Source organism: Saccopteryx leptura, chromosome 3 (assembly GCF_036850995.1).
Source record: "Saccopteryx leptura isolate mSacLep1 chromosome 3, mSacLep1_pri_phased_curated, whole genome shotgun sequence".
NCBI classification, from domain to species: domain Eukaryota; kingdom Metazoa; phylum Chordata; class Mammalia; order Chiroptera; family Emballonuridae; genus Saccopteryx; species Saccopteryx leptura.
Window position 1 is genome coordinate 141,084,796 of NC_089505.1, and position 15,828 is coordinate 141,100,623.

At 40.6% G+C, this 15,828-nt stretch overlaps 1 protein-coding gene across 2 annotated transcripts in view; it reads right to left on the bottom strand.

Moving 5' to 3' along the window:
• Window positions 1-15,828, bottom strand: part of SLC35D1 (solute carrier family 35 member D1) — an 89,722-nt gene that overhangs the window by 20,970 nt on the left and 52,924 nt on the right. Inside the window, exon 12 of one of the 2 annotated variants that reach the window (XR_010750267.1) lies at window positions 4,483-6,181. Coding sequence is in view for 1 of the 2 variants with exons in the window: in XM_066376536.1 (XP_066232633.1) it covers window positions 6,073-6,181 (109 nt within the window). In the remaining variant the exon portion in view is untranslated. Of the gene's footprint in view, window positions 1-818; window positions 6,182-15,828 lie in introns of those variants that run through there. The other variant, XM_066376536.1, reaches the window with a different exon arrangement.

Here is a 15,828-nt window from a genome sequence, read left to right on the forward strand (position 1 = left end):
TTTTAAGATATGAGCTGCGATTCAGTCCGTATTTTTGTTGGAGATTCAAGCGAAATTCCGAGATACCAGTCGTGATGCAGGAAGCTGCCGCTAGTTGGCGCGTTGGCGCACAGGTCCAGTATGGGCAGTGTGAGAAACGTGTTGACTGACTTACGAGCTTGGTTACAGAACGAATTAAATTTGTATCTCAAGGTATCACTGTACTATGGATTTTGTGTCCCCTCCAAATTCGTATGTTAAAACCCTAACCCTCAATGTGATAGTATTTGGAAATGGGGCCTTTGAGAGGTAATTAGGTAATGAGGATGATGACTAATAGAGTCAGGGTCGTGGTCTCTACTGACTAGGTGGTGATAAGGTAGGGGTCAGATCACTGCATTAGTCCTGATGTCAGCCATGGAGTTGTTCTGCCCAGTTTTGCAAGGATTTGTTCTCTGGGATTGTTCTGCTTTCCTGGATCCAGAGCTAAAACACAACTGAGGCCAAGATATTATGTTTAGTTTGATTGAAAACTGTCAAAAGTCAATAGGCCCAGGACCTTGTCTCTAAGACAAGGATGCTGACCAGAACCTCATTGTCCTAAGGGTTTAATAAGCAAGGGAGAGGGAGGTGGGTGAGTCAGGGTGCTAGGTGAGGCCAGTTTGAGTCAAAGGAGAAAAATCAAAAGGCCAGATTAAGGAAAATAAGGTTTCTGCACGATTACAGATTGACTAAGACACCCATATTTAGCAGCATTATTCACAACAGCCAAAAGGTGGAACCAACCCAAGCACCCATCAATGGATGAAAGGAAAAACATAATGTGGGAGATACATGTGTCAGGAAAAACCATTTATTTGACAACTTTACAAAAATATTTAGGTACATAATTATCATGTTTATGTCACCTGATTTACATATTTCAATCCTCAATACCTCTTAAAAACACTAAAATGGTCATTTGGTAAATAGAATCTATATTAAAAAAATACTATAATAGGCCAACATTTGTAGACAAAAATCAGTTGATCATCAGCATGAGAAAGCAACATTTATGAACAAAATCATCTCTACAAACATTTTTGTGAGACAATAAATCTAACCAGTAGATTTTCAAAAAAGAAAGTTTAAAAACAAACCAAAAAACCCACCATAGACTATCTCCTCATTCCATGATGCGGTGGCACCCTAACTAGAACTAGAAGGCAAGGTCAGTGATGGAGCCAGAGATTCACAAACACCAGCTGAGAACCCAGACAGAGGCAGCACGCTGTCCACGCATTTAATTCAGAGAAGGGGAGGGGACTGACGGGCCCACACAGAAGCTCCATTAGGTGACAAAGGGAAAGTTTTAACTGAATCGCCATCCCGAAGTGCAATTATCATCCTTTAAGATAAAATAATTTTTGTTTTTTTAAATTTACCATCATAATATGAGTGATTTCATCCTTTTTTAAAAGCAGGTAGATCACCAGCATCACACAATGCCACAATTATATCCAGTAGGTATTAAAAGAAGACTCTGAACAAAACTGTTATTTAAACATTCGGGAAGCAAAGTACAGGGGCCCAGCTTTCAAGAAATGTGCACTGTCCAGGCCTCTAGCACTTGAGAAGCGTATATTAAGCAACTTGTTTTGCCTAAAGCCTCACCATAAAATAATGACAGTAACAAAACCTGCCACGTGACTAGTATGTACTAGGCATTTTGCTAGTGTAGCACCAATACCTCATTTATTTTGAAAATTACAACTTTGCTGATAAGGAGGAACGGATAATACAAAGTTATGGGGAAGCAAAAATCCCTACAGTAGAGGGAGGAGGAACTCTGGGCAGTCCTGGAATTCTAATGGCCTGGCACATCTCAGAACCAAAAGATTAGTGTGAATTATAGAAGTCCTCTTAGGTTAACAACAACAACAAAAAAGCTCAGCTTTATTGGTGGGGCAGCCCTAATTGGGAATACTGGTAACTGCTGGCAGCTGTCACTCAAATCCCAGACTCCTTTCACCTGTTTTCAGTTAGGTCTTGTAAAGAACTATGAGAACCATATCCTCCTCTTCATCTCAGTTTACCCAGAGCTTAGTGTTGTGGATCGGTTTGATACGATTTCAAATCTACTTGTGTATGACAACAATCAAGTTGTTTTGATATAAAAGTGAAGTAAAATGTATTGTGATGACATCACCTCAGTGGCTGAGGGGTGTTCCTGGAAGCTTATCAATAAAAAAATCCAACGAGAAAATAACTGTGGCAAGGGGACATTTAGACTATCTAAATGTTTGTGAAGAGGTTAATGAGGTCTCTGAGTTCTATCTGGGCAAGGCGACCCTTTGCTGACCTAAACAGCTCTCCCAAGCCCTTTGAACACTAGCCCCTCCATGGTAATGGTGACTCCTATAGAAGTGACAAAAGGCTGCAGCAGCCTCTCTGAGAAGGACATCTTGCCCACCAATAGCAGTGCCATCATTCCCTAGCAAACTGCTCTAGCAACAAGTGAGTTCCTGCTCCGTGCTGGCCGCTGGGAGGCAGCTATCGCCCTGTGGATTAAGCTGTCTCTCCCAAGAACCAACCTTGTAAAAAAGGTACAGCTCAACCAAATGTGACTTTATTTCTTTCATCTTCCCATGCCTGGAACAATAATGTAATTAATCTGTCATTGCTTTAGAATATGTTATATTGTTACTGGCTTAGGAAATTATTATAATTCCCACAGTGAACATATGAGTGAGTAAAATACAAGCAAAACAATCTCAGTTTGAGTATAATTTTGCCACCTAAAACAAAACACTTAGCATAATGCCTGGCACAATAGAGATGCTCAGTAAATCTTTGCTCACTGAATGAGGCCATGAAAATAAAATCAAAGGCAGGCTCAAATTTGTAGGTATGATTCCAAACCTGTCAAATGTAAAATTATTATTCCTTCCATGAGATCTTGTATCAGCTTTACTGACCTAAACTTTCCAGATTCCTCATACAACAGGACTACAGAAAACTTAATCTACATGCAAGTTGGATCCTACAAATGATTGACTCATACTCAACAGTCATTGGAGGTAATGAAAAATTACCTGACATGTTGACAAGGTGTAGGCTCGTCAATCAGGATTATCCGAATCAATCTAGCACTGACTAAAAGTAAACCGGCCAAAGAGGACTTCACTGTCATTAACTCAAAAAGAGAAGCCATAAGTCATAGAATTTGGCTTTCAGAATTCTCGCCAGCCACAGCTCATCTGTATCACAAGTCAAATTAAGGATTTAACTCTCTCTTGCCTCTTTTTCCTCCCAGGAGGTAATAAATACTTCAAAGAACTTTGGACCTTGTAAGAGATCAACCTTGGGGCAAAATCCAGACATTCTGGGCGATGCTATAGGACTAGGTAGATTTCTAGTGTACTAGATTTCTAATGTACAAGCCTGCACATAATTAAAACAAACTCCAAAAATGGTTGGCAAGTTTATTCAATCTCCAGCTTCCCCAGGCTGTTTCCTCTTCTCTTGGAATGTTGGTGGCGTCAGAGGGGGGCACCCAGGAATCAGAACATGCACAGGGCAGAAGCTCTAAGTTGTCATAGTACGTCTAGTCGGTCAAAGTTCAGCATAAGCTGTGGGCCCTGAGATCATGTGCACTTCGTGAAGCGCTAACTCTACATGAGTTTCTCAGATAAATCTGGAGAGAGGATAGACCTTCAAGGGAACCTGACCCCAAGAAGCAGTTCAACTCCTGGTAGAGTTCTAGTTCAACACCTCTAAACACATCCAAAGACCTTTCATGATGAGAAATTCTACAACACAATTTATTTCTAATGTCAAAATTCCTTCCTTCGTGAAGCTAATGAACAACTGCTGCAATCAGCTCTCACAGTGCTCTCCACTGTACACGGGCATATCCAAGCAGCGGCAGGCAACAGTCACGGCCAGGTGTGCATATCCACCGAGGCCAGCGGGAAGGTAGAGAAAAGCTGTGGCTTATAGAATGATCCATCATTCTCCCCGATTTGCAAAGCCTATTCCTCTCTGACTCCAAATTCAACCAGCCGTTTGCCTCCTTGAAAGAGCTCAAGCTGCCCCAGCTAGCATTCCTGTTCCCTTACTCCCCGAGAAGGGCTGTTAAGGGCAGCATGGTTCAATGGAAAGAACATAAATTAGACTTACTAGCAAATCACCTGCTTTCTTTGAATCTTGTTTTCTCATCGGTAAAAACAGAGACAATAGAACCATCTTACACAAGATAATGTCCTATTCTCCCACTGGAACTTCCTCAGATCAGCTGATACTGTAAAAACGTGAGCCTTAGGACCTCTTATGTGGAGCTTATAACTTGAAAGTTGGCTGTGAGGCTAATTCTTGGGACCCAGCACCACTGGCCAGGCTTTAATAAAGGCAAAGCAAAATAACAGAAAAGCATAAATATGAAAATAATTTCAATATAATTCTTCATTATTACAAACAAATCAAACCCTTCCAGGTCCCCTGTTGAGGCCCAGAAATACTCACTGTTTAGGTCAGAGGAGCCCAGTGGATTCTAAACTCCATGAACTAGAAGGTAGTGTATGTGCCAGTGCAAAGGTTCCCAGCCTCCTGTACACCCAATGCACAGCTGCTTTGAGCGAGCACTCCTCCCCAAAGTCAATGGATATGTCTAAGCCCAGTCAAGGACTGTGTTTAATTTAACACCCTGTCCCACCCAAAGAGGCAATTCAGACAATGCCCATTCAGAGCTGCTCTTCCAGGATGCAGCACTGGTCTTGGGAGGAGCTGGAGTCCTCACCAAGTGAGCCAAAGGACATAGAACGTAGGTGGGAGTGAGCACAGGAGAGAGGTACGCTCACGCCCTCACAGAGAAAGGAAGGTGACGCCGACACTGACACTGAGGCCAGAGGAAGGCCAATCCTTGATGACACAGAAACAGCTAACCAACCCTTCCCCTCATGCCAACACATTCAGAAAAATAAGACCAAGTCATATATTGTCATGATTCAGAGGGGTAAAGGAGTAACAGACCCAGAAAGGGGAAGTACGTGGAAATACACAGCAGTCACATGTCCTGCCTGCCATTCTCACCCAGGGAAGGGCTGAGCCGCATGGTTCACAAAATGCAGCGCTTCACATACATCTGACGTCACACTGAGCACCTGGTTTCACACTTGTGGATTAGGCAGGGCAGGTGCTTCTACCCCCCATTTACAGGTTTGCAGTTGCTGAAAAGTGAAAAAGTTCTGAGACGTGTTGATACCTCTTTTGAATGGACCGATAGAAGTTCTTTGTCTCACTCTGTCACCAGGGCAGCAGTAAGATCGTTCAGCTACTTCCAAAAAAACATCTCTGTACCACACAATGCCTGGCACATGTTACATACTAAATACATTTTAGTTGAATAAATGGGTCAGACAGATAAGTCCATGAGTAAAAGGCCGACTTCCTCCCTCAGGGCATTACCCCCATCCTACACAGCAAAGAGGGCACACAGCACATACTCAGGGAATGCACTCCACTGGTCCATGAGTTCTCAGGAAGGCCAACATGGAAAGCAATGCACTTCAAAGCCCCGCTTATTTGTTTTTAGTGCCAAAGTCGTCATGTTTGACAAATGCAGTGATGACAACTTTATAAAGAAAATGCAATTGTTACAAACTAAAACTCTACAGAGAGAAGTTTCAGACACTCTGCTGCATTCCAGCAGAAGGCAGCCTAACACTGCCTCTGGATGAAGCAGCGACTTGAATGAGGAGGCTCCGGTGGAAGCACGGACGGATGCAGCTCTCAGGGACACCTGGATATCAAACTACGGAGTAGAATGTTTTCAAAACACTGATGTTTCACTGTCGGCACAGAAGAAAAATAAATTAAAAAGCCCGGTGCATTTTCCAGTTTGATATAAATTAATTCCAATGGCATATTTAAAATAAAGTCAATTATAAGTTTCTTTCATAAAATTTTAAAAGGCAGCAATCAATCCTTAGATTGTATAAGTGCAAAGTAATGGTATTTTCTCCATAATCAAGATACCTCAGTATCTGTGTAAGAATTGCCAGTGTTCCAAGTTGATCAAAATCTTGGGTCTACGTCGTCGAAGCAATCCTCTGGTCATACTGCTCCTTTTCCCTTAATGTCCAGCTTGTTACTAGCCTCCGACTGTTTGCTCAGCTGCTCTTCAGAGAAAGTGATGTAGGAATACACCAGGCTCCCAGCAATGCTGCACAACAGAAAACCACCATCAGGGAGGAAGGAAGGAATGGCAAACCTAAGGGGACTGGTGTGAGGGTGAGGCTACCTGTATAAATCAACGGCACATAAAATTAGAACAGCTATAGCAATTTCATCTACAGAACTAGTGACAATCCCCTCTCATGGGATTATCCACTGCTGTTGACGCTTTGGGAAAATGAATGTTTGTACATACTTGTCAGTAGGAGTGCCAATTTTACACAAGTTTTCTGAAGGGCAATTTGTTGAAATAAAAAACCTTTAGAATCTGGCCCTGGCCAGTTAGCTCAGTGGTAGAGTGTCGGCCTGGCGTACGGGGGTCCCAGGTTCGATTCCCGGCCAGGGCACACAGGAGAAGCGCCCATCTGCTTCTCCACCCCTCCCCCTCTCCTTCCTCTCTGTCTCTCTCTTCCCCTCCCGCAGCCGAGGCTCCATTGGAGCAAAGTTTGCCTGGGCGCTGAGGATGGCTCTGTGGCCTCTGCCTCAGGCGCTAGAACGGCTATGATTGCAGCAAAGCGACAACCCGGATGGGCAGAGCATCGCCCCCTGATGGGCATGCCAGGTGGATCTCGGTCGGGTTCATGTGGGAATCTGACTGCCTCCCCGTTTCCAACTTCAGAAAAATAAAAATAAAAAACCAAAAAACCTTTAGAATTCTGCTTATCCTTTGACTTAGTAATCTACTTCATTGATGAATTGTGTGTATCTTCTTAGACTTACTGGCAAATTGTTTCTCACAAAATTTATAAGAGCCAAAAATTAAAGGGTAAATGTCCCACAGTGAGGAATTGTATAAATTCCATGCAATAGAATACCATGCATCCATTAAAATGATAGAAGCTAAAAACAGGCAATGACATCTTAAATGAAAAAACAATCTCACAAAACATTAAGTATTATCTAATCCCATTTTATTCAAATGAACAAGAATATGTATATTGATATGCACCAGAATAAAGTCTCGAAGTAACACAACAAGAATATTAACAATGGTTACATCTGGATGGTGAGATTATAGGTGATTTATTTGTATTTTCTACATTTCTAAAAATAATCATTCAAAACAAATGTTATCTCTAATAAAAATGAAAACCATCCCAATTAATAAGTGAGCATGCAGATCTAGAAGATGTACAAGCTGGTTTCTCTCGATGCTCACAGTGGAAAACCCACGACCTGAGCTCTGAGCCTCTGCTTCCGTGGCAGGTGCCCTTCACACATCTACTACCAGAAGGGCCACTCTTTTGGGACAGTGATTACTCTTGTCTAGTCTCTGTAGGGACCTCAAAGCCACACGGATATACCACTTCCTGCCCTAACTGCTAACCTGAAAGGAAGGTGGAGGAGCTCAGAGAGCGGATACTCCAGACTGCCCTGACCTGCTCCTCCCCCGAGCCCGCTACCATGACTCCCTTGGATATTAAGCTGGAGCCTGGCCTGGGTTCTACCGTCAGATGTCCCTGCCCTGGGCCCCTACCTTCTGCTTGACCACTTGACTCATAAACTTGCTGCTTATTTGAAATGAGTTCCATTTTCCCTGGGATTTGGGGTCTCAGCCCAAGCCCCAGACCAGCTACAGCAAGGTTCGAGATACCTAGCTCCTGCAAATAAGGAAGATCAGGCACTTGCAGACTTAATCTTCAAGTGGTGGCCATTTATTCAAGTCTACCAATACTTGTCAAGTATTTTACATACATCTGCTGTTACAATATTCCTGCAAGCTACAGTATCTCTGTAGATGAAAAAAACTGAGTTCCAGAGTCAAAAAGATGACCTGTTCATCATCCTAATGGTGAGCCAGAATAAAACCGAGGTCAGTCTGATATCTTCTACTGAAATGGCTTACTCGCTCATGGCCCCTGCTCCACTTGATATTGCAGGTGCCTGTCCTTATTTTGTTTCTATCAGCCTATAAATTTCCCAAGGCCTCACTCTTAGCTCCAGAGTCCCCTGTACAGTCCTGGTACTTTGTAGTGCACAGTAAATAATTGATGAACAGAATATCAGTGATGGCCCCATACAAAGTAAGGAACCTCATTGTACCAATCCTTGTGCCAGGATTCAGAGTTTCATCTTCTTCAGCTGGTGGCTTTTTTGTTTCTTCTTTTTTTTTTTTTTTTAAAGAATTTGATCTCATTGACTCTTCTAGAAACTTTTCTTATTTTTCTCAAGCATCAAGTAGATGATTTTCCCTGGCAGCTGGGCTAAGACCCGAGGAGATGGCTTACTGCAGCCTTCTGGACTAAAGCTAGATTCCCTTGAGGCTCACTGTACATCTACACAATAGTCAAATATCCTTTGCCTCAATCCCAGCAAAGTGCAAGGGCTGCTCCATCTTTCTGTCATCCTATCCTCCTCCAGTTTCCCATTCCCGCAACAACCTAAAACATAACAATGCTCTTTCCCATCAAGATAATCTTTGATGCTCATATTAATGGAGCAATGCAGGATAAAAACAAGGAATGTCCTGAATTTTATTCCAGGCTTAGTTCTTATGATGATCCTAGACTCTACACCAGAGGTCGGGAACCTTTTTGGCTGAGAGAGCCATAAACGCCACATATTTTAAAATGTAATTCCATGAAAGCCATACAATGACCCATGTATGTTACGCATTATCCAATAAAAATTTGGTGTTGTGCAGAAGGACAGCTGTGATTGGCTCCAGCCACCCGCAACCATGAACATGAGCAGTAGGAAATAAATGGATTGTAATACATTTTTAATGTTATTATTTTTTGTATTAAAGATTTGTCTGTGAGCCAGATGCAGCCAACAAAAGAGCCACATCTGGCTCGCAAGCCATAGGTTCCCGACCCCTGCTCTACACTGTGTGGTTACTGTAATGAAAAACATGGGCTCTGGAGGTAGGACTTGGTTTAAATCTTGAATATACTGTTTAGCTCTGTGCTCCTGGGCAAATTTGTTAGTTTCTCTGAGATTCTATTTCTGTATTAATAAAATAACAATAATACTATCTATCTAGGCTTGTGTGAGGCTAAAGTGAGCTAGCATGCCTAAAGAACCAAGCCCTAACCCTGGCACACATATAGTTAAGTAATCAGGAAATACTCCCTACTGTCAGCTCTGATACGCACCCACCAACCAGAGGTGAAAGGTATTGTTAACAAAAGACAGGGTGCTACAGTAAGATTTAACCTGATGTAAGAGGACACACTGTCACCATATAACCAGAGCAAAACTAAACACAGAAGACTACTGTTCTAAACTCTGGAAAATAAAGAGCACAGGCTGTTCAGATTCTCATAAGTCCAACAAGAGGCAATACAAGAGTTTTCATCTCGTTGTTATTCCTAACTTGATCATTATTAGGTATTTGAGTTTTCAGACATGGTCTTTCCTGAATCACCTGAGGAGAAGTGAATATCTATCAACAAGGATACTGTGCTGAGCAGCGATGAGTTGATGTGGAAAGGAATCTACCCTGGCCCTTGAACAATGTGAGGGTGGGCACCAACACCCACACGGCTGAAAGCAGTACTGACAGCCTACTGTTGTTGACTGGCAGCCTTACGATAACATGCACCGTCGATGAACACGTATTCTGTATGTAACATACATTACACTATATTCTTACAATAAAGTAAGCTAGAGGGAAAAAATATTAGTAAGGAAATAAGGTACCTGACCGGTGGTGGCTCAGCAGATAAAGTGTCGACCTGGAATGCTGAGGTCACTGGTTGGAAACGCCCAGCTTGCTCGGTCAAGGCACATACGAGAAGTAACTACTACGACCTGAAGTTTCCCTCTCCCTCCACCCTTTCTCTCTCCTCTCTTTAAAGTTGATAAAAATAAAATCTCTTTTAAAAAAAGAAAAAGGCAAAGCCAGTACATTTATGGTACTGTACATATTTATTGAAAAAATCTGCATGTAAGTGGACCCACACAGTCAAACCTGTGCCATTCAGGGGAAACTGTGAAGCTGCTGCCTAGCGGCTTTGGGAATGGAGGGAATCTGGGAGGAAGGGAGAGGAGGATGGAGAACAGTATGGGGGGGACCTATATCTAAATGTTTATACATCATTATCAAATAATGGTGAACTAGATCTTCTACTACTTCAAACAAGAACTTCTCATTAAGCTACTGACTCCATTAACATTCACATGAAATTGGATAACTTCTGGTACTTTGGAATTGGTATTTATATATTCAATATTTCTACACATTCATTTTTTAAAACCTCAAGCCATTCTCCATCTGCCTAACATTCAGATCATACAGTACTACCAACTATTGATCACTGAGACATGCTGTGGCAGACACAGCCAGGAGATAAAGAGATGAGGAAGACAAGGTGACAGTGCCCTGCCGACAGGGTCTAGTTAGGACAGCACAAGAATGACCGGAGAGGGCTGGACACTGCCACGCATCTGCTCTGATCCACTTCTGATCTCCCAAAGCCACACAAACAACCTGCCTCTCCTAGATCTGTAACCATGCACATACTCACCAGCCACAGACAGTCTAAGAAAAATGCCTTTAATAAAGCAATTTCATGGACAGGGGACAAGGGTCCTAAGGTCCAGGCTGTCTCCATCTCTCCTAAGAGCTAACATGTTTGTTCATATGTCCAGCCAGGTAGCTCTGCCTCTCAGACTCTGCCTTCTATGTGTAAAATGTCAATCTACTTCCAACCCTATGAACCAAGACAGTTTGATTTCTACTGCTATTTTCTGACACACATACTTCCTGCCACCTGCAACCTCTGGGTACATTCTTCCTGCAGAAGCCAGAGACACACCATCCTGATTCCCACACAGCAGCTGCTTGAAGAGTCTTCCCTCATCTTTCTCACCAGCCAAATAAGGCACAGCTGTGCTGCCTCTGTATTTATCCCCAGCCAGAGCTTTCTCATCTGGACAGAGAGAAACACAAGGTGACACGGTGTTGAGTAAAAGCATATAACTATGGACTTTCAAAACTCTGTGGTGTAGGACAAGTTCCTTAACCTCTCAGAGCCTAAGTTCCCTCATCTGTAAAATGGTGACTAGAATACCACTCTTAAGAGGATTAAAGTGAGAATTAAATTATATAATTTATATAAGAATGCTATATATACACATACACATTATATATGTTAAATGATATACTGTAACTAAATTATATACTTGAAATTATATAAGAGGACAACAAATCACTTAATTAGCATACATTAGACATCCAACAGGGATAAAAAATCAAATGCCAAGGCACACCAGGGGCTAAACCTGACAAAAAGCAAGAAGAAAGGAGTTTTGGCTGTTGCTCCTTCTCATCTTCATTGCTGCACACTCATTCACCCAGAAAATCAAGGAGTCCCAAGTATAGTAAGGGTCATCCCAACTAGGTTTTAACTGTACTGTGAATAAGCAAGCCTTGACCTACCCTCTACTATATGTAGTTTGTTAGTAACTCTGTGTTTTCTAGTTAGGTATTCATGGTTAGTCTTATGAGATATTCAAGACACCTCACACTCAGGCACCAATTTGCTTTCCCAAAATTCCCTCGTGAAATCCCTCTTACTCTAACCATCCCAGAGTACCTACTGTCCATCCTCCCCAGCTCCCATCTAACATCTGAAATTCTAGCTCCATGCTTTTGCTCATATAGTACTTAATGGCTGGAATACCCACCCTTCTTTTTTTCCAGCTCTCTAAATCCTACCTATTGGTCAAGGCCTTGCATAAGTATGCTTTCCTCTATGAAGTTTCCCAAGCAATTCTCTGTTTGACTTTAGATTATGAGACTACCACAATCTTTATTACTGTTTATAGCTGTTAAAACTCTTTTGAAAGAATGTAAAAAGTGCCTCATCATTGCTATTACTGCTATATAAATGCTTAATATTATAACTGCCATATGATTCTTATATAAATGAAAGCCATTACTAGTAACATAATCATTTCACACTTTTCCTCCTTTTTCAGTCTAATCTCAATACAGTGGCCAGAATAATCAAATCTTATTACAACTAAACCAAACATGTGTCTCTATTCAAAATCCTCCAACATCTTCATATCTCTTAAAAGTAGTCCCTAACATGCCCCTCCCTTCAACTCTTTTCATTCATTACACTCTGCCACACTGTCCTCGTTGCTCCTTGAACACACCAGACACTCTCCCACTTCAGGGCCTTGTCACTTGCTCTTCCCTCCAGAAATCAATGTGGCTCCCTCCCTCCATTTTTCAGGTCTTTACACAAAACATAACTTCCTCAATAAGTGTCCTCACCCCCTGAAATAACTCCTGTCCCCCCTTCCCTGCTTTATTTGTCTACAGTACTATTTGTCACAGCTAACATTTATCATCAGCAAATAGTTTACTCATTTATCTCTTCATTCATTTTCTCTTCCACTAGAAGGAAAACTCCATGAAGGGCAAGGGTTTTGATCAGTGTTAATAGCAGCTCTATCTCCACTGTCTAAAACAATGGTATCTACCGTACATTTGTTTATGAATAAATCTTCCCAGCTAAGATTACAAATTGCCTGAAGACAAAAATAAAAGTCTATGGCTTTGCATGCACTAAGTAATCACTTCCGTTAATATATGTACAGAAAGGATTCAACGATTTTGATTCTTACCATGCCTGAAGAGGAAGAGAGGAAAATAAAGGAAGACCAGGCAGGAAGTAAGAAAATTCTAGAAATGCTCAAAACAATGAGGGGCTACTTTAATCTCTTATGCCATGTGCCCTCACATGGTTAAATTATGAGGCATATTTTTAATATCTGATCAGGGTTAGAATCTCAGCCCTGACTCTTACTATGGTAGCTGTGTGACTTTGGGCAAGTTATTTTGTCTCTGAACCTCTATTTCATTATCATGTAAACTAAGGGAAGAGTAAATAAGATGACACTATAAAGGTGGCCATCCTCTGCTAGCTTCCTATATGTTGCCTTCCCGGGTATTTATTTATGTCCTTTCTATACTAAGATAAGTGCTAGTCTGTACACATACTTTAAAAATAGAAGTACGTTAGTCACAGAATTCTGGCCAGGATGTGAATCTTTCTATCTGCCTAGGAGTCTTATGATAACCTAAATGGTACAAACACGTTCATAAATAGTTTGGAAATTTCTTATAAACATCCACTTACATTTTTTTTATTTACTTTTATTTTTATTATTTTTTTAATTAATTTTACTAGGGTGACATCAATAAATCAGGGTACATATGTTCAAAGAAAACATGTCCAGGTTATCTTGTCAATCAGTTATGTTCCTTACACATCACCCAAAGTCAGATTGTCCTCTGTCACCTTCTATCTAGTTTTCTTTGTGCCCCTCCCCCTCCCCCTTTCCCTCTCCCTCTCCCCCCACCCCCTGTAACCACCACACTCTTATCAATGTCTCTTAGTCTCGCTTTTATATCCGACCTACGTATGGAATAATGGAGTTCCTGGTTTTTTCTGATTTACTTATTTCACTTCGTATGTTATCAAGATCCTACCATTTTGCTGTAAATGATCCGATGTCATCATTTCTTATGGCTAAGTAGTATTCCATAGTGTATATGTACAACATCTTCTTTATTCAGTCATCTAGATAAAGGGCTTTTTGGTTGTTTCCATGTCCTGGCCACTGTGAACAATGCTGCAATGAACATGGGGCTGCATGTGTCTTGACTTATCAATGTTTCTGAGTTTTTGGGGTATATACCCAGTAGAGGGATTGCTGGGTCATAAGGTAGTTCTATTTTCAGTTTTTTGAGGAACCACCATACTTTCTTCCATATAATGGTTGTACTACTTTACATTCCCACCAACAGGGAATGAGGGTTCCTTTTTCTCCACAGCCTCTCCAACATTTGCTATTACCTGTCTTGTTAATAATAGCTAATCTAACAGGTGTGAGGTGCTATCTCATTGCAGTTTTGATTTGCATTTCTCTAATAACTAAAGAAGATGAGCATCTTTTCATGTATCTGTTAGCCATTTGTATTTCTTCCTGGGAGGAGTGTCTGTTCATGTCCTCTTCCCATTTTTTTATTGGATTGTTTGTTGTTGAGTTTTATGAGTTCTTTGTATATTTTGGATATTAGGCCCAGAGCAGTTGTTTGAAAATATCATTTCCCATTTAGTTGGTTGTCTGTTTATTTTGTTATCAGTTTCTCTTGCTGAGCAAAAACTTCTTAGTCTGATGTAGTCCCATTCCCTAATTTTTGCCTTCACTTCTCTTGCCTTTGGAGTCAAATTCATAAAATGCTCTTTAAAACTAAGGTCCATGAGTTTAGAACCTATGTCTTCTATGTACGTTATTGTTTCAGATCTTATATTTAGATCTTTGATCCATTGTGAATTAATTTTAGTACAAGGGGACAAACTGTAGTCCAGTTTCATTCTTTTGCATGTGGCTTTCCAGTTTTCCCAGCACCATTTGTTGAAGAGGCTTTCTTTTCTCCATTGTGTGTTGTTGGCCCCTTTATCAAAAATTATTTGACCATATATATGTGGTTTTATTTCTGGGCTTTCTATTCTGTTCCATTGGTCTGAGTGTCTATTTTTCTGCCAATACCATGCTGTTTTGATTGTCATGGCCCTATAATATAGTTTGAAGTCAGGTATTGTAATGCCCCCAGCTTCATTCTTTTTCTTTAGGATTGCTTTGGCTATTCGGGGTTTTTTATAGTTCCATATAAATCTGATGATTTTTTTGCTCCATTTCTTTAAGAAATGTCATTGGAATTTTGATGGGAATTGCATTAAATTTATATATTGCTTTGGGTAATATGGCCATCTTGATTATATTTATTCTTCCTAACCAAGAACAAGGAATATTCTTCCATCTCATTATATCTTTTTCGATTTCCCTTAACAATGCTTTGTAGTTTTCATTATATAAGTCCTTTACATTCTTTCTTATGTTTATTCCTAGGTATTTTTTTTTTTTTTGTTGCAATCGTGAAGGGGATTATTTTTTTGAGTTCGTTCTCAAATGTTTCATTGTTGGCATATAGAAAGGCTATGGACTTTTGTATGTTAATTTTGTATCCTGCGACCTTACTGTATTGGCTTATTGTTTCTAGTTGTCTTTTTGTGGATTCTTTGGGGTTTTCGATGTATAGGATCATATCATCTGCAAAAAGTGATACCTTTACTTCTTCTTTTCCGATATGAATGCCTTTTATTTCTTTGTCTTGTCTGATTGCTCTGGCTAGAACCTCTAGTATTAAATAAGAGTGGAGAGACTGGACAACCCTGTCTTGTTCCTGATTTAAGGTGGAAAGTCCTCAGTTTTGTGCCATTTAATATGATGTTAGCTGATGGTTTATCATATATGGCCTTTATCATGTTGAGATATTTTCCTTCTATACCAATTTTGTTGAGAGTCTTAAACATAAAATTGTATTGTATTTGATCGAATGCCTTTTCTGCATCTATTGATAAGATCATGTGGTTTTTGTTCTTTGTTTTGTTTATATGGTGTATTACATTAACCGTTTACGTATGTTGAACCATCCCTGAGATTCTGGGATGAATCCCACTTGATCATGATGTATTATTTTTTTAATATGTTGTTGTATTCGATTTGCTAGTATTTTGTTTAGTATTTTAGCATCTGTATTCATTAGAGATATTGGTCTGTAGTTTTCTTTTTGTGTGCCATCCTTGCCTGGTTTCGGTATGAGGGTTA